Here is a 23,936-nt window from a genome sequence, read left to right as displayed (position 1 = left end):
AACCGATTGTTAACTAATTTTGGCTGTTAAGTAGGCAAGTGGCTTGGCGGCCAACCCGCTTTGTAGATTACCTACCAGAAGGTGTGAGTAGATAGATATAGCTTATAGCCCTCCTCCGGACACAGTTGGGGTAATCCTTTCCCCCTGCCTTGGCCTTTGTTGGTCTGATGTCTTGAGCTCCTGGCTTACTGCTAAACTCCTACCTAGTTCCTTGCCACGTTGCCGGTTTTGGATCCACATTGTGAATCACTGCGGTGACGCTTCAGTCACAATTATTAAAGACCTGCTGCTTCGTGCCAAACCATACGCATATTTATACCAATACCTACTACAGTTTGACTGTCAGATACCAGCAGATGTATTGCAGGCATGTTATCATCACTGGGTCTTAAATTGTTCTGAAGCAATAACTGCTAAGTAAAAATAAGAAGCAAGTTTATTTTCAGAGTGCTTTTGATAAAAACCAATTTGAAAGTTGTTTCTTTAATTACAAATGGTTGCCAGTATCAGAACTGCACGATTTTGTGGTTGGATATATAAATCCTTCATGACCCACATGTAAGAAGATGCTGTTTCCTACCGGTCATCAGACTCACAACCTAATTTTTCTCATTTGAGCCACCGAGCCCTCTGTCCATATGTTTGTCTTCCCCTGGAGCCCTCACAAATCTTATCTTGAAGAAAAGGCATATTCTCTGGGGCCATTCATTCTAATCCTGCTTTCTCTGCTTGCAAACATACTTGGGGTTTTCCCTTCTCACCCTTCTCATCAAGTTCACCTTAGAGCCTTAGCCTTACATTTCCCTTGACAGGTACCTGTCACAGCTGAGTTCAGATGACTGCTGAGGGGGCAACCTGCAATGGCTTCTACTACACTGTGTTTGGAGTAATAAATTAGATTATAAGTACAGTGTACAGTAGCTATGTGCTCTGTCCTCTAGGAATCTGAGACTATCAGTATGTGTTTATGGATGTTAATATATTAATAGATAAATTGAGTGAGCAGTAGAAGATATTCTCATTTTATATAAAATGGGGTGGAGGAGTTAAGGTATTTAGTGGGATTTTAAGTTAATTTAAAAAATTTAGTTTTGTGTAGAGCCTCATAAGTAAAGATTTATACCCTCATTGAAATTTCTGTTGCATGTTCAAGGATGGGTATTCTGTTCAAACAGTTGACAAATTTAACCTAAGAAGGTTAAAGCATTTGGAGTGTTCCATAAAATATGCATTAGGATTCAAAGGGAAAAAAGTTACATACATTTCTATTACTGTGTGATCTTCTTATCATTTTGCAAACACAGCAAAAAAGGGAACTCCAGATAAGATGGTGGTGACACTAATTCCACAAGCATCAAATAAGAAATGTTTGCCCAATTTGTCGTTTTGTGTTAACACTCCATCCTTGGAGGAATGTCACTCCATGTATGAGAACAGATAATTCCATTCAAACTCACAATACCCAAAGAAAATATTTAAAGATAATTATATATTACTTTATTTCTGCGTATTAAATTTCTATTGATTCTTCTATTCATTTCCGATACTGGTTTGAGGGTTGTTACTATATAATAAATGGATGGTTATTCTCTTTTTTAAAAAATCCATGTATGATGATGGAAAAAGGAAGAATTGAAATGATTATTCAAGAATTGAAAGAGAGAAAAATATTGCTTCCATATTTCTTAAATGGCTTTATTTCTTTATAATAAATAAAAAAGGATTTTTGAAGCTTACTTCTCCAAGAGAAGGTAATAAATTAATTTCCCTTAATTATTGACTAGGAGGTATTAAATAGCAAGTTAAAAAATATATTTTTAAAAAAGAAGGTAGACTTTAATTTTTGTTTGTTTTTTAAATTGGTTAAATTATCATAAAAAGTAAAAATTCAGAACTATAAAATAGAAAATTACTGATTTCCTTCACTTACAATTCCCTTCTAAATGATCCATCATGACATATTTTTAGCCTTCCTGACTTTTATTCATACTCAAAACTGTAAGCTCTTAATAATTAATTGGCTCTCTTCCTTGGTTTCCAAAAATTGGATCATACTCTACATACAACTTTGAAACTTGTATTTTTTACTTAAAAAAAATATATAATGAACTTGCCTCCAGATCCTTTGATATAGTTCCAAATTCACTCTTTATGCCAGCCACATAGTGTTCCATGCATGGGATTTATAACTTACTCAGCTCTCCCCTCTCTGGTAAACATTCCAGTTAATTTAATTTTTACAACAATGCTATAGTAGGCATTACTTGTACATGTATGTTTAAGATCAGGTAATTTTATTTCTATAGGATATAGTCTCAAAGCAAAGTAGACTTTTTGAACTAAAGAACATTTTTAATTTTAATAGAATAATATTTTTAAGTACTAAAGCAGCATAAGAAAAGGCAAAGAAAAAATGGTAGGATAAAGTAATAATGAATCCACAAAGCAGGCCCACAGAATCAACTGTTTTTAAGAGAACGATGATTCTTGGTTTGTCCCCCAGATTTCAATGCCATGATCTATATTCCTCCTTGTCATTACAAGGTTGCAGTGACATAGAAGAGAATCAACAGTAACAGTAATAACAAATGCTGATGAGGGAGGATATGCAGAAATTAGAACCCTCAAATGCTGGTGAAATGTAAAATTGTACAGTCACTGTGGAAACAGTCTAGCACTTCCTCAAAAGGTTAAATATAGAGCTACTATATGACCCAGCATAGGTGGGTCATATGTATATGACCCTCATAGGTGTATACTGAAGAGAAACAAAGGCATATATCTACTTAAGGACTTGTACGCAGATGTTCATAAAAGCCCAAAAGTGATAACAAGTCAGATGTCCATTAACTGATGAACGGATAAATAAAACGTGGTGTGTCCACACAATGAAATATTGTTCAACCTTAAAAAGGAATGAAGTACTGATACATGCTACTATGTGAGCCTGGGCTACGTAAAAGAAGCCAGTCACCGAAGTCCACCTATGGTAGGATCTCTTTTATTTGAAATGTCCAGAATAGGTAAATCTATAGAGACAGAAAGTAGATTAATGGTTGCCTAGGGCTAGGGAGAGAGGAAGAATAAGATGGGAAATGGGAAATGACTGGTAATTGGAACCAGGTTTCTTTTTGGGGTGATAAAAATGTTCTAAAATTGATTGTGGTAGTAGTTGCACAGTACAATGAATATACTCAAAGCCATTGAATTGTACACTTTAAATAAAAACACTATGCTTTGTGAGTTATATTTAAATAAAACTGTTTTTTTAAAAAAGAACAAGAGAGAGAGAGAGAGAGAGAGCAAAAGTCTAGATATTACAGAAATCTGGATATAGGAAAGAAGAGAATACCATGAGTTTGAGTACTGAACCGCCTTCCACTTGGTGTTGTGGTCACCTGTGTAACCCTGAGACTAGTCCCTCTGTTCAGTCTTTTTCTTTTAAATCCACACAGAGATGGTGGATGTCTTGCCTATTGGTGAACATCACTGCATTGCAGCTTTGAAAAATCTCCCTTGTCTGACTAGGTTAAACACACTATGTGAGAAAAAGGCCAAACACCTAACCTATTTTTCTGATCCCCTTCTTTTATTAAAGGGGTAGCTGTGCTATGTGCCAGCTTCACTTGAAGTGTTTATGCTTTTATGATCATTTCCACTTTGTCACACACCCTCGCTCATTTTTTTTAAATGTGAACTTTTTTTTAATGATACAACCTGCCTAGATTGTGTTAATTCAGGTTTTCTTTTATACATTTTCAAATTTATGAGTGTCATAAACAAAAGTGTCTCATCTCATCCACGTAACCTTTAATCACAATGAATTTATCTCAGGTTACTGTATTCCTGCTGCAATTTATTGTTTTGGTACTGTTTCAAATTGTAATGGGAAACTGTTGTTGGCCCTACTGATCAAGGTTACCAAAATTCAACACACAGGAGATAAATACTTATTTCACCAGTCTCAGCCAAACAGACTTAATATAAAAACTCTAAAGGGCAAAGAAAGAAATTAAGATAATGGTGTTAGAACCATCGCAAAGAACACAATCTGAAGAAACCATGGGAAGTAAGATAAATATATCCTTATCTCTTTCATGTTATTCGAAGCCAAAGCTGACTTTAAGTAGAATGGTCAAGTTTTTCGCCTGGTTCCAAAAGCATCTTTGCTGGCTTTTTCTGCTTTTCTCTTTTCCATTTTACATTGCCTCAAAGCCCTCCCTCAACAACCCTTCCCAGCCCAACCTTCCCACCTCCAAGGTATCTCAGCCAATTGTCTCTTCTCCCAGCCAGGAACCTCTCCTCTCCATCTTCCCTCTGTTTGTCAAAACTGCATGTGTTTTCCATAAACATAGCCCATCTTGCTAAACACTGCTGGAGTGTGGGAAATAATCTACTAGACTAATTCATTCTAGTTTAATAACTGGATCTCCTCAGGGATGTTTGAATTAAAACAAGAGACCCTACGAGCAAGAATTCTTAACCAAAGAGAATTGACAATAACAGAATTTCAAGCACTGAGGCGTGTCTGCGCTGGAGATATTTTTGAATGAAAGGAAAGTAATACTGAGTCAACTGTGGTGGTGGTGCAGCTATCCTAAAATTATTTGAAAATTCTCCTCTCCCCACACTTAAATTCTACATTTCTCTATGATTATCACTTACATTTTTTCCAGGTGTTTATTTTTAAGCCATTTCTTGTTTAGCCTTTCCCTAATGCTATTCACACTTGCATAAGCATCTCTTAAACCAAGTCACAATAGCCCCGAAAGATGGAAAACTAGGGTGATATAGTGACGTGCACATAGGTCCATTGGAGGTTGAGGATATTGTTTCTTCCTAGTGGAAACAAAAGCAAACTTTAATTCAGTAAGGAAATCCAACAGCTCGCTTGCTAGCTTGCATTTCAGAAACAGCCCTTCAGAGTTTTGAATCATTGTGAGATATTGATGTCAGAGGGTCAGATTTTTAAGGAGTTTGGGATACACATATCAATCAATTTATAGAGGTGATCTATTGGATATTTATTTGGAAAGCAAACTGTATTTACATACCTGGATAACCAACAATAAAGACTGCAGTTTTCTGCCTTTCTTCACCTCATAGATTTTTGCATCAAAGATGGCAACAGTTCGAAAAGTCAATAATGTGGAAAATGTTTCAAGTTACATTTCAGAAATTAGAAAGGGAGTTTTTACTGTCTTTTAATTTTTCTCTTATTTTTATTCTCCAATGCGGCACCTCCCAAAATAAAGGAAAGATGCAGAGGATTCTAACATTTTCACGCTTTAAAAATTATATTGTATTATTTTGAAAAATCAGCATGTTTGATGGTAATAGTTAACTGTTTTTGACCCTTTTTCCCCTCCCCCATTTTAATTTTGATATATAAATAACAATTGGTAAGCTCTTCCACAACTATTTCATTAACTGTCCACGATGTTGATCTTTTAGGATATGCTTTCATAAGTACAATCCACACTAATTATTTTTAAAATACTGACAATACTGTGTCTTACCTCATCAGACTTGCCCACTTGCCCACTTTCTCACTGTTCAGCGGGCTCTTTTTCACTCTTTTCTTCTCTCTCTGTTTTTTTTTTTTTTCCTGTTTCCTTTTCTTACATACTTTTTGGTTCAGATACTTATTCACATCTCTCTGATCAGCACAGTTTGAGTTGTAGCTAATTGTAGCAACAGATTTCCATTATTTATGGGTGTCATTGTCAGAATCCATTTGGAAATCCGGCCAAGATGAAGTTGATTCCAGCTTCTGATACGACCACAGCGATAAAGTGATTAACCACACAAGTTAAAATGTGCAGAGGCCTGGAGACTGCTAATATCTTTACAACCAAACATTTGCTATATTGTGCATTATGTCTAATTCATTTCCTAGAAGATTCAACATTATTTTATCACAAATAATATATAATCTGTTTTAAAAGATATAATCTGTTATTTCTCACACCAACCAATTAACATTCAAATGTTCATAGATTTAAGAGATAGAAGTAGGAAAATGAAAACTATGAGTAATATAAATGCTTAAAAGTCTTAAAAGGTCTGTATTGGGTGATGGAATCTAAATCAGTCCGTATATACTATTCTTTGCATGTATTTAGAATCCAGTTGATGTCTGAATCTCAGACTCTACCATGCCAAGAAATGGAAGAGCCATATATAAAAAATTCTGCAAACAAACATTTCTCACTTTCTTCTCATCCACAGTATCATAAACATATGAGAAATTTCAAAAATAAGTACAGGATTGGAAACGTCATTAATAACAGCAGTCGTTTTAAAGTGTCACCTAATTTAAACACTTTTGCTTTAAGTTATTGCAGTGTCATGAGTTTTATCATGCTCGATTTATTAGTAAAGGCTTGCAGGGTTCACAGCCATTTATTTTGCAGGGGACATTATTTTACCATTAATTTTTAAATACGTAGCACTCCCACTATATTTTTAGAGTGCACTTTATTTGGAAAAAAATGGTTTACTCTAATCAATATAGATGTTTCCAGGTGTTTATTAAGCTAAAAGTCTAGAAAGTCAAATGTCTGCAAATTTTCAAGATGTTATACTCCCGAAATTTAGTATATGTACGCACACACACGCACAATACATGTTTCTTTTGGTTAAGATGAGAAGATAGACTAAAAACTGACCGAGCTCTTTTTCCTACTTAATGAGAAACTCGTTCTTGAGGGAAATCTTTTCTCTTCCAAAGAAGTGACATCTGGGTGGGAAAATCCTATCATTTAGGACTAGAGCCAGGACATAGGAAATAATTCTGACAATTTCTACTGCTTTATAAGTCAGCTAAACAAAATAATATCATTGGTAACTAATCCTTTCTCAGGGGTGAGTTTTCATGGTCTGTGCGGCCTTACTTGCCCATCTCTCTGGAGGTGCTTGTGGGTTAAAGGTTGACAAAGGAGCTGTAAGCTGGGGTGTGTGAAGAGTCAGCGGTGGAGCCCCGCCCCACCCTCATAATTGCACCCACTTGACCATAGGCCATGCAGTGCTAATGTAAACACCTGGTTCGGATAGCTGAAAAACCTGAATGCTTGAGTGTGTACTTGATGGAGAGTTTCTTTGAAAAAAAATAAAACATTGAAACTAAACCTAAACATATACTCACTAGTTGTTGTCTTTTTTTCCCCCTAATTAGGACAGAATTTTACCCTAAGGCAGTTAGGAGTTTGTGAACCAGCAACTCGAAGAGGACTGGCATTTTGTGCGGAAATGGGGCTCCCCCACAGAGGTTACTCTCTCAGTGCAGGGTCAGATGCTGATACTGAAAATGAAGCAGTGATGTCCCCAGAGCATGCCATGAGACTTTGGGGCCGGGGGGTCAAGTCGGGCCGCAGCTCCTGCCTGTCAAGCCGGTCCAACTCAGCCCTCACCCTGACAGACACGGAGCACGAAAACAAGTCGGACAGTGAGACCGGTAAGCTGCATTTTTTTGATTTATCACATCGGCGTTCAGTGCTTCTGTTTTGGTTGACTACGCGTGCTTGTTTTTCTTTCTTTCTTCTTTCACCCATCTTTCTTCTCTCTCTTGCTTCTTCCTTTATTTTTTGTTTTAATGCAGTAAAGCTCAAGAAACGTCCTTGAATAATGCATTTTTTTCCTGGAAAAAAAAAATCAATATTCAACATGAGATTGTTAAATTATGCAAGCAGTCTATGATGTGTTAGCTATAGTTTTGAAAAACAGTTTAATAGTGTACAGAAAAAAAAAAAGATTAGCTTTGACTTATCTTGGACCATGTCACCTGTTATCCTCTGTGGAGCTGCAAAGCAAGTAGTGATAAAGTTTACCGCAGAGCCGGCTTGCAATCAAAGATGTCTTTGTAGATTCCTCTTGAAGGTATCTCAAAGAAGTTGCAGAATCTTAGAATGGATGAGTGAGCACACAGAATAGTTTATTAACAGGGCTCAAGTGATTGAAGAACAAATTTGATCATGCTTTAAACTTACTAGTTGATGAGAGCAATTGAAATATTGGTAAAGAGGGGGAGTGTGGTCTTTGATGTGCTTTGGGGACTGGATTACTATGCCATTAAATCCACGCACAAAAATTGGATTTTAGGACATCCAAATAGCAGCTTTACATGTTGTAAGAAAAATGTCTTTATAAATTGTTGGGACTTTTTTTCTTATTGCCAGTGCAGGATAATAAAAACAGTTAATTTATATGCAATAAAAGATTTAAAAGAAAACTTAATTTTTAGTCAATGCTGCTTATAGGAAGAATTGGAGCATCAGTGCCAACGCACCAGATAACAAAAAGACATTTCCCCTTCAGCATTTAATATTAACAGCACACTTGCTACTTCAATCTACTTATTAATGCTGTGTGTATACGATGCATCAAAAAGCAAAGAGAAAATGAAAATGGAAGAATTGCATGACATTTGAAAAGAAAGACGGTCGTTTTACCAATGATATTTCATTTTTATTATGTATCGAGCAACTTTCTCAGCTTTGCTTGTAATAGGAAAGCAGGTCTATTGTCAGCTTTCAATTTCAGCTAAGGCACAGTATGAAGTGGTGCCTGGTGCTTCCTACTGCTTAGTATGTGTCTCCTTTCTAGTCATGAAAAAAAAAGTCTAATTTAAACCAGCTAAAACAATATCATACCTTATATAGAATACTTTAGTGCATTGAACCGAAGTCAAAATCAATTAATAATATGCATTCAATGTATTCTTTTTGGAAGTGTCAGTTTTAGGTGAAGGTTGGCTTTATTCCAACCCAAAGCAGAAAACAAGGGCAGTGCTTTCTGACAAAATGAATCTTAGAATCAGACTGCCAACATATCCCTGAGCTAATCCATACACCTTAGTAAAACCTGTGTTTGTATCAGTTTTCATTGTTGATTCAGAAGTCACTAACCTTAAAAATGTAAGATTTGGCATAGACTGTGCTGCCTGTCCATCTGCATCTTCACATAACGCTCTGAATAATTGCAGATACAGTGGTTGTATTCAAATATAATATTTGGCATTTGAAATTCCTAAAATACACGATAAAATTTATGATGGTTCTAGAAAGGAAAAGAGTAGAATGCAGCAGGATAATGCATTCGATGCTGATTATCTGCATCATAGACCATCCATATCCATATTCATTATTATTTTTTTGGATGGGTCAGCTTGCTTTTTCTACCCACAACTTTTGTAGTATTTTTTCTCTCTCTAATAAAAAGTGTGTCTTGTTATTGTATCTGTAAAATTAATTAATGTAAATTAATTTTATTATTTTTAAATTACGTATATGCTAAAACTATCTCACAATGAATTCCCAAACACATGCCATATTTTTTCTTTTCAGAGAATATAAAACTATAAACTATGCGACCTTTAGTTAACAATATATAATATCCAAATGATTGGGAAGGAAAGAGGGAGCCATTGACCCTCTCCATTTGCATGGATTATTAGTAATTAGAAGAGAAACTTGTTTCCCCAGGAATCTCATAGACCTTGTTCTTAGAGTGATGTAAAGGCATCACTCTAAGATTTCTCCAAGTTGTAAAGAAACAGAATGAAAAGAGACAAGAAGAGAGTGTCATGGGCCTTGCCTTAAAATTCAAAACATTTGGTAGCATTCGTTGAGAGTAAACAGGCCAGCTAAGTTAAGAGTATAAAGTGTCAAAAACAATATTTGTTGATTTGGGCAAGTGATGACTTAAACTTGTGTTTACTCTTTTCCCAAGATTTGGCTGTAGTTGTTTTTTTAAACATTTTGATGGTCTAAGAACTTCTAATGAGGTCAGCTCAAGGAAGAAAACAAAAGTGGAAATAAAATAGATATGACCCCTTACTGAATGCTGGCTATGTTGTAGATTTAACATGTAAATTTATAGGAACATTTCAGATTAATTTATTTGTTCTGAGTTTTCAGTGATTAGTCAGAAAAAAGAAGATTCCATTTAAAGTAATTTACTACAGTAAGATCTGGGGTAGCAGACCTTATAATTTTGAATTACAGAATTAAACAAGAGTATTGAGGATTTTTTTTCTGATATGAAATACTATCTTTTTTTTTTTCTTAAGCTGGGTTATAGTAAAAACTAAAATTTGTAATCATACACATGGTCTTCTAACATCTTTGTAAACAATGTCCTCAAAACCATATTTTTAGCAAGATTAATACTTCTAGTAAAATATTTCTAACATCGAGTTACTAAAATAATTCAATTCCATCTTCAGGTATTTTTAATTGCTCTAATTTTGAAAGACTATTGATTTTTCAATTATATTTTCCTTTCACTTTCAATTACTTTGTCTAATTTTATTCATTTTTGTACTTGCTTGAGTGGTGTCCATGGAACTTTTATTATACCACTATAGGTCAAAGCAAGAAGGACAAGTGTAAAATATCCCACCGAAATGAAAACTAATTTAGAAACCAGACACTGACTCGTTTTCATCCTGTTTACATGCGAGTATTCGTTGGCTGTTTTCATTATTTGAAATAACTGTGAATAAGGCTGTTTCCTCCAGAAAAAAAATGTTATTCAACATTTGTAAAATTATGCAAGCCGAGTGCCTGATGTTCTAGTTATAACTTCAAAGAAGAGTTTAGTAACTAAAAGGGATTAGATTTCATTTACTTATTGATAAAGAGGCCAACAGTTCAAGTTAAGAAGGCGCTAGAACTGCTGTGAGGCTAATGAAATTTTGATGGTCTGAGCATCCCAAGAGAGTAAAAGAACATTCAGACCATGTCACATGTCTTCATGTTCGCAGAGATTCAAAACAAGTGATAAAATTTATGATTTTGCAAAACTTACTCTTCACAAATCATGGGGATTTGAAGTTAAAAAGCATTTGGAGGGGAAAGATTTTTTGCAGTGAATTTAGTTTTATATGGAATTTCAAATGTTAATTTTGTTCCAAATTAAGGATATGAAGAGGTCCTTTCTTGACATATATTGATTGCTGTGGTTGTCTTCATTGTTCTAAGTCAGCTGCCATGCTCCAGGACATATATAGGAGGGCCAGTGGTGTGTGACCACTTATTAGCAGCAGTTCTAGTAAGCTGTTGAGAGGTGACATAATAAGTGTGATGGAATGCCCTAGTCAAAGGTAATATTACTGGTGGTATGCTCTGGATTGTCTTGGGCATCTTTCCTGTTTCTGATGTATGTTGTTAAAAGACCCCTGACCGATTCTCCACTGTCCAGCTTTGCAGGTAATCTGATCTCAATTCCAAATATCTATTTAAATGTCAGGGACAAGGAACTTCTTTTTCAAAACATCTACCTGTTAGCTTTAAAAATGTTAGTCTGTGAATCTTCTCCCAGAAGAAGCCAAGCTTATATTGTCCTCTTGTCACTCAGCAATGTGGGATCATGAAAGATGCCTGGATTTGGATCCCGCCCATTAGGGTTTGGATCCTTCCATTCAACCCCTAAGACTGTTCCTGAATCACCTAAAGTTCAAGTTCCCAACTTTCCCTTCTTTGCCTGCTTCTTCTTCAGTTGTAGTTGTGCTGCTGGTGCCAGAGTTGCAGTGCCCGGCAGCTGCAGGTCCTCATCCTCCTACTCCTCCCAGTCTCCACAATCTCTTAGTCCCTTAGCACATGATGACCTTTGATGTCTGACAGACCAGGAGGAGCTGGCACGGCACTTCTAGCCCCCTATAATTTGGATCCTTGAGAGCCTCCATCAAGGGCAGTAGGTGAGAATGTGTTGTAGTGGGCAGACCACCTGGGTTTGAACTGGCCTCCCACCTCCTGGCTATGTGATCTCAGATGAGTTACTTAACCTTCCTGTGCTACAGCTTCCACAAGAGTAAAAATAGAGACAATAGTAAATGGTATACAGTCCTTATAGGTTGCTGTGAGGATTGAGTTCAGGTATACATTGTGCTTTGAACAGTGCCTGGCATCTAGTGAGTTCTAAATAAGTGTGTGTGCTCTTATGATTTACAAAAAGCTAGAAAAATGTGTCTCCTTCTTAAATGATTATGAAGATTAAGTTAGATAAGTAGTATCAAGTACCTGTGTAGTTTTGGCCTACAGCAAATGGCCCCTCTTGTCCCGCTACCTCCTCTTTCATGTTCTCACTCTGTCTGCACCACCCAAGTGTTTGTGCATTTGGCAAGGTGAGGGAGAACCAGCCATCTCCTCCAGGAAAGGCACTTGATAATTTGCAGAGTCTGGAATTTCTGTCACCATTTATTGACTCTTTTATTTTTCTCCAAGACCTCGCATTCTTTTTAATTTACTGTAATTAAATGAATGTACATTGAATGGTGCCGATAATGAGTCTGATGGCTGTAGACTTCAAAGACTTTAGCATGCTCTTTCCTCCCCTGGCCAAAGGAAATTTCAAAAATAGTGTTTCCCTCAAAGGCATGTTACTTAGACAGCCAGTCAATTAAAAGGCAATTTAACTGATGCTCACTAGTTCACACAATAAAATAAATCATTCCTGGAAGACTCTTTCTCACCTGGGGTCTTAGCAATATACCTATGGTAGGACCTCGCTAATGCCACACTAATTGTGCATGATACTAAAGTATTAAGGGCTAATTTGGCAAACAAAAGGTCTAACATTAAAGTGCAATATTTTTAAGTTTAATAGATACTTGCTTTGCACAGCTAAAACACTTCAAGGAACCAATTTACTTGTCCTTTGAAATAGTATTTTAAAAGTCTACTTTCTGTATGGAAAGATAAAGTCTAAAAGTTGAATTATTGTACTTTAAAAGAAAAAAGATATACCCCATAAACCAATTTGATAAATTATTATAGTGATAACATTTACATCAGTCTCTCAACAGAGAACTTTAGCTATTTTGCAATTCAAATCACCATGTCAGGCAGAATGTTCTCTAAAAGAGTGGGCAGTGCAATTTTTTCTCTTTCTGAGCAACTATAGATAGGTGAGAGAGAGGAAATGGAAAGACTTGTAGCTATTCGATTACCAATTAAATTCTAGAATAGTTTGGGAGAAACTACTAGCGGCATTGGAGTACCCTGGTATGTCACAGCCTTCTGATCCTTCCAGCAAGGACACAGATGCCATTTCTCTCTTGGCTCTTTTCACAAAGGGAATAATATTTGAGTTTTCTGAAGATAATTTGAAAAGAAGTGCCTTATTTTACCTAACTAGCCTAATTCTATTCCTTAGAACTGTATCCAAGAACCTTTCAGCCTACTTAGGAAATTGATTGTAGAATTAAGATGGAATTCCGTTGCTACAAGAAATAAATGGTATTTCAGAGTTATTCTAATTTTATGAGATTCTATTACACATACTAAACTATAACTTAGATATAAATTCCATTATGGGCCCTCTTCTGGCATGTAATGGTCAATTCTGGCATGTTCTACTGTTGTAAATTATATTTTATGTTTTAGGTGCTCTGGGATGTCAAAAATAGCAAAAGTATTATGTTGCGTGCTTATTTAATCAAGCTCAGAATTAAAGTGCTGCTTTGCAAAATATAGTTTCTAATATATAAAAATAATATTGTTGCCTTGATTTGTATACATTTATAGTTTAAATAACTTGTTGCTCTTTTAGCAAAAAAATTCTATATTTCATTTCAATGTGAAATATATTCACTTCATGGACATGTTATAAGTCACTTGAGCACAGTAAGTTATGACTTAAATGAATTTTTAAAAATTTAGTATTATGAAATTAGAATTAAGAATACTATAAACTCCACTACTATTGTTATTATCACTTAAGTATTTATATACATTGATATCGTCTATTCTAAGATGATTTTTCAGAAGCTCTTGGCAGTTTACTGTTCTTCACAATACATTGCCATTTCTATAAAACTCAACTTCTATTCTAAGTATTTTTGTTAAAAGTAGATGAAACACATGCCATCTCTGTTTAAATTCTGAATATTCTTTTAATTGTAGAGTTGAAATCAAAGTAAAGCATACTATGCACATATCAAAACTGATGATGTATGCTATTTTGATTGTCGAATGTGTTTTTGATATCCTTGAAAAATCACAGTGGTAGCTCCAAATTGTTTTAATTAATGAATTGAACAGCAGCGAATGCTGAATCAGGTTTATTGATGTAATTATCACTGAAATAGAAAATAGTAAGTGTTAGAGCCATAGAACCTTAGTTTATTTGCCATTCCAAGGGTATTCAAGTGTTTGAAGAGCAACTAACTGATATGTTTTATGCTATTTAGATAATAATTCTGTTTATTAACATTGCATACACATACAGGTTTAAATGTGAAAATTTTATACGTTATTTACTGAGTAGTTTGAACAGTGGCTTCTCTGTATTGGAATTTTGTTATATTTACCAGTTCACTTGAGAGTTTTCCATAATGAATAGACCGTACATGAACTAAAAGTAAGGGCTTTTTGAATGCCTATTAAAATGAATAAAAGTGCATGTAAACTTGAGAAAAAGGCAATTAAAAATGTCTTAGGAGTATTAACTTGACTTTAAATGTTATTTCAAGTCACACAGAAACCGAAACGGAATAAAGTTTAGATGAGACTTTTTGAATTAATTTCTTATTTCATATATCAACTATGTCTTCATTCGATAAATAGTAAATGTTGGGTATTGTACCAGGTACTGGAAAACCAAAAATGAGTAAGAGGTAGTCCCTGGCTTCCAGGGATTCATAGGCTGGTTGTGCAAACAGGCAAGTGGACATTGCAATTATGTTTTAATGTGGAGAGACGTATTGCAACACAATGTGCAAAGTAAGTGTCAGCATAGAGCAGACTGTTGCCAACAGAGATTGGGGCCAGGAGAGGAGAGAATGTTTCATAAAGGAGGAAGGAGGTGGCAATGGAACACAGGCTTAAAAGATTGTAGAAATTCAAGATGTAGACAAAGCCGTGAAGGAGAAAATGTAAAAATCCCTGAGGACTGTTCCGAGAGCCACAAGCCGTCTGGCACCTGGAGCACAGGGTGTGCGGATGAGTGATGAGAGCTGAGGCTGCGAGAGTGGCCCCAGACTACTTCACAAAGGGCCTTTTGGCCATACTCAGGGATATGTACTTTTTCCTCTCGGACCTAGATGGGGAGGCTCTGAAGGATTTTCATTCTGAGGAATATTATAGCCATATTTACATTTTACAAAGTACTCCGAAAGTAGTGTAGAGTGTTCAGGATGTTTCCCACAGTTAAGCTTGGTAGGGGCATGGCCCTGTTCACCCCTGTATCTCTGTGCTCACACCGCCCAGTGGCTGAACCTGGAACTGAAGTTCTTGCTGAGCGAATACATAATGGACTTACGCGTTACGCTTGAAAGCAAGTTGGGCAATTACGTAATATTATAATTATCAAAGTGATAAAATGTAAAAGTTTTAACCAAGAACCAGGGAGGAAAGGAAGACTGATTCAAATAGAGTCAAGATTTAATGATTAATTCATTGTATTGTGGTTAGGGAGGAGGAAGACATTTTAAAAGACCCTCTAACATGCAAGGCTGGGTGAGCGATGGTATAGTCCAAGTTGGAGGTTAAAATGTATTGTTTGTGGTAAAGTTAGTAATTTAGACATGGACAGGTTGTATTTGAGGTGTCTGTACAACATCAAAGTACAGACTCTATTAAACAATTTATATATATATATATGTGTGTGTGTGTGTGTGTGTGTGTGTGTGTGTGTATAAAATATTATATTACATTTTGTTTAGAAATGTATGCTTTATGATTTATATGATTGCAGTTAAAGCCATGAGGAAGAATTAAATCTCTCCCCCAAAGCAAACAGAATGAGAAGAGGACTAAAGATAAAATCCCAAGTTAATTAATATTTAACATAGGGTGTAGGAGAAGCACCAAGAAAAAACAAAGAGAGACCTTCCATAGAGAAAAAAGAAAGCCAAACAAGATCAGTTCACAGAAGACAAGAAGGGCAAGGCATGATCAGCAGAATCAAAAACTTCCAGAAGTGTAGTAAGTTAAGTGCCAACTTTATCCTTTGGACTGACAGAAGGATGTTAATTTCTGGGTAGTGGGTGTGGCAGTCAAATTGCAAGAGGTGGAAAGATTAACAAAAACCTAAAATATGGCACCAGCAAATTCAGATTATTCTTTCCAAAGCTCGACTAAGAAAGGAGGGAGCGAGGCTGGCAACTCCTGGGGAAAACTGGGCCAGGGATATTTTCACATTGGAGGACATTTCAGCATCTTTATAAACAAAAGGAAAAGGGTGGTACAACAACGGGAAGGTGAAAGTAGAGGCGATTAAGGGGAAAATTAATACACTCTGGCCTCTGGGGATCAGGAGCAAAGAGATCCTTGGTATATAAATTTATGTACTGTGAATTCTTCAAAACTTTTTACCTTTTAAGATATTTTTTGTCTTGCAACTTTGTGTACATAATTAGTTTAGTGTTTCCTATAGAAAAGGTATACTTAAAGGTGCATTTCTATCTATATCAATTAAAATCATAGCAATATAAAGTCAGTGTAATATAAGTTGATAATTTAATGGACATGTCATAATGTCATGAAAATGTTTTGGAGAAAGTACATTCATATTCAAAATTGATATTTTGTTTAAAATAGTTCTATAAAACTGTAAAAAAAAAAAAATCTGTTATGGAAAACAGGTAGTTATTGACTTTGGAGCCTGAACTAATGGGATTGATTTCAGTACTCCGCATATGTAGGCAACTTCTTATTTCTTTTCCTTGACCCTTGATATGTGTGTAAGTGATCTGTATGTAAACATACAAGTGTATAGATATTCGATAAATATGTAGATGTATAATAGATAGACATAAATATATAATGATTAAATTAATAGCTAGAAAACAAGTGTTTCCACATTAATAACTGCCACAAAGTTTTGCACTAGTTGTATTAAATGCCTTTTTTGCTTAAAAACAAGATGCATGTTTACAAACGTAAAACTATATAAACAAATTGGATTATTAACAAACACTCTTGAGATATTACCAAACATTTTTTTAAAAAAATACACAATCGGGGATCAAAACACTGTAACACAAGTGTCATATCCAGGAGAACTAGAAATGGACTATAAAAAGCCAGAGTAGTAGTTATTATTTGTATATTGGAAATTTGGAAAATTGTGTCTTTGTGAAACAATTACTCAGACTAAACTGAATAATTGGTTTGTCTCGAATTGGTTAATATCAAAGTCATCAGTAGGAAGTAGACTTGCCCCTCCAACTGATTTTTATAGGGGCATTAAAGTTCACAAAGAGAGATCTTAAAATTTTGACATACAGCAGATGGAGATTCCTAGGGGATTTGAAAGTGCTTGAATGAAATGTCAGTTGCTGCAGAAAACAAGTATGAAACATTCTCTTATAATGGACCGTGTCTCATTTACTGTGACTGGAGTATCATTCTATAGATTGGAGGGTACAAAATGTGCTTATAGGTGAACGAGATTGTTCAAATGAACTTCTTTAAAGAGTTTAAGGCTTCAGATAATCATTAGACTCTTTTAAGTGTGTAATCATTACTTGCATTGCACTGCCTCAATAACCCAAGTAAAATGAAAGGTTATGATGGAATGATAAAAATGGATCTTAGATTAAACAAACAAATATAAAATATTATGAATGGTTAAATTTATGTCCTTAATTTATCTATCTTTATTACATAGCATTATATGTTTATTGGCAACATAGAGAAGAAAATGGATAATATTAACTACTTTCTATTTTGATATTTACATTTTTAATCTTTGTGTGTATATTTTTAATTAAATTTGAAAATTCTATTTTGACCTGTTTCCCCATGTTATTAGATATGCTTCTTCAACATAATAATTTTCGATGCTATGATTTATCACAATTTAACATACTCACTACTTTTGGACATCTAGGTTGTTACACTATTATAAACTGTTGTTTTGCTGTTATAAATTATGTTGTAATAACTATCTTAGTGGTGAAATCCTTGCCATTAATCTATTACTACCTTAGAATAAATTCTTGAAAGTGGAATATCAGATCGAAAGGGTGTATGCAATTTAAAGCTTTTGATACACTCTGTAAAAATGCCTTGCAAAAAGAAAAAGTATCAATTTACACCCTACCAGCAGCATTAAAAAGTGTCTTTTTTCTACAAACTGTTGACAACAAATGTTGCCATGCTTTCAAATTTTGGCAACTTGATGGATGAAACGGTACATTACTGTTATAATTTATATTCGTTTGATTAATAGGTTGCTTATATTCTCACATATGTGTGTGTACTATTTGTTTCTTCTTTTGTGAATTGCCAGTTTATGTCCTTTGTGCATTATTCTATTGGGGCATATGTAGAAATTGATCTTCCAGGACATAGGAAACTGAAGAGAAAAATGGAACTCAAAGACACCAGGACACTGACTGCCTTTTTCCCCCGTGTATACATATGGCCTTGAGGAGACAAGTTTGGTTTCAAGAAGGCCTGATATGTATAAATGTTTCTTTAAATTCAGGCCTTCTGCTCATAGAAGTATGTGTAAGTCACACAATAGTTGTGAATAGTCACGCAAACTCCAAGTATAAAAGAGCTGGGACGTAGCACAAATGTTTGGTCCTCAAGTCTAGCAGGATACCATCTCGCTTAAACAGCTCCACCCTCCTTATTAGAGATTCTAGATGCCAAGAAAATCTTTATTTACTCCAGCTTGGCATAAAAATTCATATCTGTAAAGTTTCTGTTTGCTTATTAAATAAATTAAAAACTTTAAGCGAGTGATAACAGTAGCGGGAGATAAATCTCTTTCCATCAATCCATAGCCTCTTGAAAAAGATGCAGAAGATATACATATATATATGCATACATGCGCATATACATACATACACATACACTTCTTTTTTCTTATTGAATTGCAAGTGGTTTTATATAAGAATCTTAATTATACTTTGTGTCTTTTAAAATATGTAGATCTTAATCTTTTGCAAATATTTTTCTCAATTTTAAGATATATTTGATATAAATAACTTTTTAGAAACTTTAACATAAAGTGAAGTCAATTATATTATTTACATGTGCCATTGTTATGCTTAAAAATGTTGACTTTACCCCTAGAACACATAATTATTTATATTTTCTTAGATATATGTATATATAGCTATATATATATCTATATATACACACATATAATATATTACATTTAATCTAGCTAAAGTTTTTAATGTTGTCTGTGGTTTAGGAATTTAAATTGATTTTCTTCACACAGTTTGCTTTTATAAATGCCACTTAATTTAATTAGAGGAAGTTTCATAATGTCTAATAAATATATACTAATCTACTTAAATTTCAACAATGAGACGTCAATAAAAATTTGTGCCATTAAATATTTGCAAAGAAGTGGGATAAGATTTGTGAAATATATTATACAAATACTAATTTTTAGATACTAAATTTAGGCTTGGTAGTTTCTGAGGGATCTAGAATACTAACTAAAAATAAACATTTTCAGAAATACACAGTTAGCCACTAGCAGTGCATTAGGTCACCTTTAGGCATTGCAAAACATGTACTAGTAGAAAAACAGACTTAAACAGGCTTATGGAAATTACATATAATGTTAGAAGCAGTTATTGAGATTTATGTTTTCATTAAAAAATAAAGCATTAATCTTGCAAAAAGTCAAGTTGTATTATGCACATATTTTGTGAACATTCTTATATTAAATGCTTTGAGAGATATTTTTAGGGAATAAAATGTACCCTTTGCTGTCAAGCTTATAGACTTGAAGATATAGAAAGATATAGGATTTTACAAATAGGGAAAAATTAGAAAGCAAAGCAGCTATATGAAATACATTGCTAAATGGCACATCGAGTAGAGAACAGCAATAAAGATTCAGAAAAGGCAGGATTTTTCAGAATTTATAGAATTTCGGCAGGACTTTGAAAGTGGTACAATATGTTTAAGTGCAGAGACGAGTAGTGCATGCTTACAGTTGGAACAACTCGAAATGCTTGGAAGCAACAAGGGGAAACATTGGTAGCTGTAAGGAGGCCACCCAATCTGGAAGAAACCTCCTGGGAAGCAGTGCGAGTTAAAGCTGACAGTTTAGATGGAATCCACTTATAGAAGAACTGTAAATATCATACTGAAAAGTCTACGATTGTCTCTGGATGGTATCCAGGCCATGTCCTAGAGCAGAGCTGTGACATGATGAATGGACAATATCAGGGTGAACTGGGATTGGATGAGCCGAGGTCCCATATGAACCAGGCAGGTGTTATTGTGTATAGAGAAGAAGGAACAAGTTGTGGTGTTGGCAAGGCTTTGTCATGTGAGATATAAAGAGTAAGGAGCCAAAGATGACTCTTTGAGAGCGGAACCTGGAAAAATGCCGCTGCAGTAGGAAAAAAGGAAAGGCCATAGAAAGATAGTTAAAATAGACCGTCATCTGCACAGTTGCATAGAGCCATAGTACAGAAGTTCATGGAGTACATAGTACATTGCATTTCGTGAAACAGCAAACATTATATAAAAGATGTTATCAAAAACTAAATATAAATGTGGGTTTAAAGGAATATGTAATGGTTTTATTAGAGAATAAGATGGACAATGAATAATGGCAGATGTAGGTCAGACTCAAAAGAAAGTTATTTCTCCATATCTTCTGAGTCATCCCGTAGAATAGGACATTCAGTTATCACTCAGTATGCATGAAGAATACTGCATCATAACGTTCCAGCTCTCACATACTCCAGTATCCTCAGGCGCACTAATTTGCTACTAGAGTAAGAGCCTCAGTGATTGAAGAGCAGAGTCTGGGAATATTTTATCCCCATACATTTTAGTTGCTTCCTTCCAAATCTCAAAACAATCATTGTGTAAAATAGATTTTCTGTACTCTTGACTTTGCATTTCTCTTCACCACGATGTTAGTGGGGATTTTGCAACTGATACCGTTTCCACAGGAACTACCAGAGAAACCAGGATCTGCATCAGGATAGTACAAGGAAGGAGGATGAGAAATTATTAATAGGAAATATCCTTCTTCTACCCGTGGGCCTCAATCCTGATTGAGATTTTTAAATTGAGATGGTTGAGTACCGTAGATGGCTTGATAAAGGCACAGGGTCCTTCAGTACTGTGAAGACAAAGGACATTAATTCCAAGAGCTCTTATTGTCAACATTTGCATCTTTGAGGGTCTTGGTGTTAAATTCCTGGTTTTACCATTAGCCACAGAGGGCACTTATTATTTTATCTCAAAATAGTAAGAGATCAGCTCAGAAGCTTGGAAGGGGTGAGCTGCAAACGTTTCTTGACAGTTTCATATTTTTACCTATAGACTCCCAGATTGATCTCTGAAAGGATAAAAATTGATGAAAAGGAATTATTTGGAGGCGAAAATTTATAGTTCAAGGAATAAGAATATTTCCCATGTATACCTGTGAGTCCTAGTTACTTTCCCCAGATTTCATGTACTTTGTACTGCATATGTAGCTAGCTCACTGATAGTTGACAGCTGTCAGGCAAGATTTCTTTTCCTGAAGAGAAATCAGAAAGGGTGAGGGCTTAGGTTGACCCCTTCCAGGAAATACGTTTCTTATCCTATTTTAATTAGAAAATTTCACCCACAAAAATCCTCTTACTCCAACCAATTCTGGTTCTGTTATCAAGACATCATTTCTTTATGGAAGAGTTTGTATTCACTCCAAAATATTTTGACTTCCCCTGGAAAGTGTCATTATAATACAAAAGCATTTTAAAAGCAGTCGTTTTGTAACAATGACCTTTCCAATGATAATTGCTAAGGATTTTGAATGTGAATGTTGTTATTGTTTTTTAGAAAAATGATTCTAGAGGCTCTAAATGACAGAACAGACATTGACAGAGATAGAGGTAGAGACCGAGATAGCTATTTGGATTTTATTGAGCACCTAATTTATTCAGTATAACAACCTCTGGGGTTAGTACTATTTTCCTTGTTTTACCAAGGAATGAAAACTAAGTCTTAGGGAATTTAAATATCTCACCAAGGTCACACAGACACTAAATTACAAAGCCAGAATTTGAAGCCACAGTCTAAATCCGAGACCCACTACAAACACTGCTTATTCTTGTGTGGAATCAATTGATGTCCAGACAAAAATAGGGTAGAGGTCACCACAAGAGCTTTTGCTTTTCAATGAGAAGGAAAGAGCCTTGTGAATTTAAATGTCTTCCATGTCACTATGAACTTCTGTGCAGTTAAATTCATTTCATGCTTCTTAGTTTAAGATGTAATCTTACCATATTAAGAATAGTGTTTCATAGGCATAGTGGTAAGGACACTTGATTAGAAGTTAAGAAACCTGGTTTCTTATTCTAGTTCTATGATTATCTCATTGTTTCGTCTTGGATAATTCACTCAGTATCTTTGGGTCTGAGTTTTCTCAAACTATGCCTTCTTATAAATAATTTTTAATATGCATTATTTCATCTTTAGTTAACATTAAAAGACTAATATTGCAAAGTTTTGTTGAGGATTTCTCTCAAGGGAGGGAAGTCATACTGGGTTAGGAAAGGTCCAGCAAAGTGAAGATACGAAGCATAAAAATCTCGTCAACCACCTAAAGTGGCAAGAAAAATTAGATTCATCATTTGTATCAGTGAAACATAATCTAAGTTTCCTTTGCTCTGTGTATGCCTCTTATGAGCATTACATGTACAAAAAAACTGGAAGTATGACCATTGAACTAATACAATATATACTATTGCCTACAGACTTTATCTTTTGTTTTGACTGATATTCCATCTGTATTCGTTATTTTAGATTCCCTAAAATAAATTTATTTCCGTGCTAAGAGTTTTATCTAAGTAAATATTAAGAATTCTATGGCATTTTGTTGTATAAGTTTAGAAAACTTTCTTATTAGTGATACTTCGGAAGAATGTTTTGGTGAATACCATACCTAGCAAGTAGGTCCTAGATGTTTAAGAGATGAGGACAAAAACAACTAACATTACCTAAATATTTCCATCAATCTTTTTTTTTTTAAAGATAAGGCAGTCTTAAGCAAAAAATAATAATATTTTCTCTTCCTGTTTCATGCACTTTTTACGAAGAGACAGATTTAGTTTCGAACACACTGTTTTGTTTTAGCTATACTGTTGTGTTTTAACTGTCGTCATGCTTGATTTCCATACGTGAATCATTCCTACCCAAATTTGCCCATGTACTGTTTTATTACCTCTGCCTTTCTTACTGTACTACAGGTTCTCAAAACACAATCTGGTTCAGGTTATTATTTCACTGAAAGAATGTTCATGTGATTATCGGCTTGTTTCTAGGGGAAATGATCTCTACAAATCAATTCTGCTTTATGTTGCTAACGGACTTGCGACATAATTGAATGTCATCATCATAAGTCTGAAAGACACCTTGTGAGACATTAGTTCTGTTCTCTGTAAAGAAGCCAAGAGAGATACCACTGAGCTAGATTGAATGGTTTTTGTGAATTTACCAGTATCTGTGTTTAATTAGAAATGTTTCCTGATTTTTAGCCTGGGTTCTTGTTACGAAGTAAATAAATTTTGGTCCTCAACTTTATGTCATAATCTTTTTTATACTTGAGAAACAAGACTGTTACCCTTCTTTTCTCAAAACTAATTAGGCCCAATATTCATTCCTTGATAAATTGATTCTACTGCCTAGTCTTAATCATTTTCATTATTCACTGAGCTTTTTTCCCAATTCATCATGTCTTCTTAGTTTATGGGGACCCCAACACACACACATACACACACACGCACGCACACACACATGCACGCACACACACGTACACACACACTTGCTCTTGCTATTTTAATGATAATAACACCACATTCTGCTCAAAGTTATTTTTTAGTGCCTATGATACCTATCAAAAGTATATTAAAAAGCATGGTGTCTGTCGTCAAAATATGTTCTTAATGATTAAATACCCTTTTACGGCCCTTTTAGTCAACTCTGATTTAAGTCTTACCATGATGTTACTGTAAC

General features: G+C 34.9%; 1 protein-coding gene across 1 annotated transcript in view; it reads left to right on the top strand.

The window, feature by feature from the left end:
- Window positions 1–23,936, top strand: part of TENM3 (teneurin transmembrane protein 3) — a 426,084-nt gene that overhangs the window by 19,346 nt on the left and 382,802 nt on the right. The window contains exon 2 of the mRNA XM_023532882.1: window positions 7,178–7,456. Within this exon, the coding sequence (XP_023388650.1) occupies window positions 7,178–7,456 (279 nt within the window). The remainder of the gene's footprint in view (window positions 1–7,177; window positions 7,457–23,936) is intronic.

The sequence above is a fragment of the Pteropus vampyrus genome, unplaced genomic scaffold (genome assembly GCF_000151845.1).
Source record: "Pteropus vampyrus isolate Shadow unplaced genomic scaffold, Pvam_2.0 Scaffold92, whole genome shotgun sequence".
NCBI classification, from domain to species: Eukaryota; Metazoa; Chordata; class Mammalia; order Chiroptera; family Pteropodidae; genus Pteropus; species Pteropus vampyrus.
Note: the sequence above shows the minus strand (reverse complement) of the source record. Positions and strands in the feature narration are given on the sequence as shown.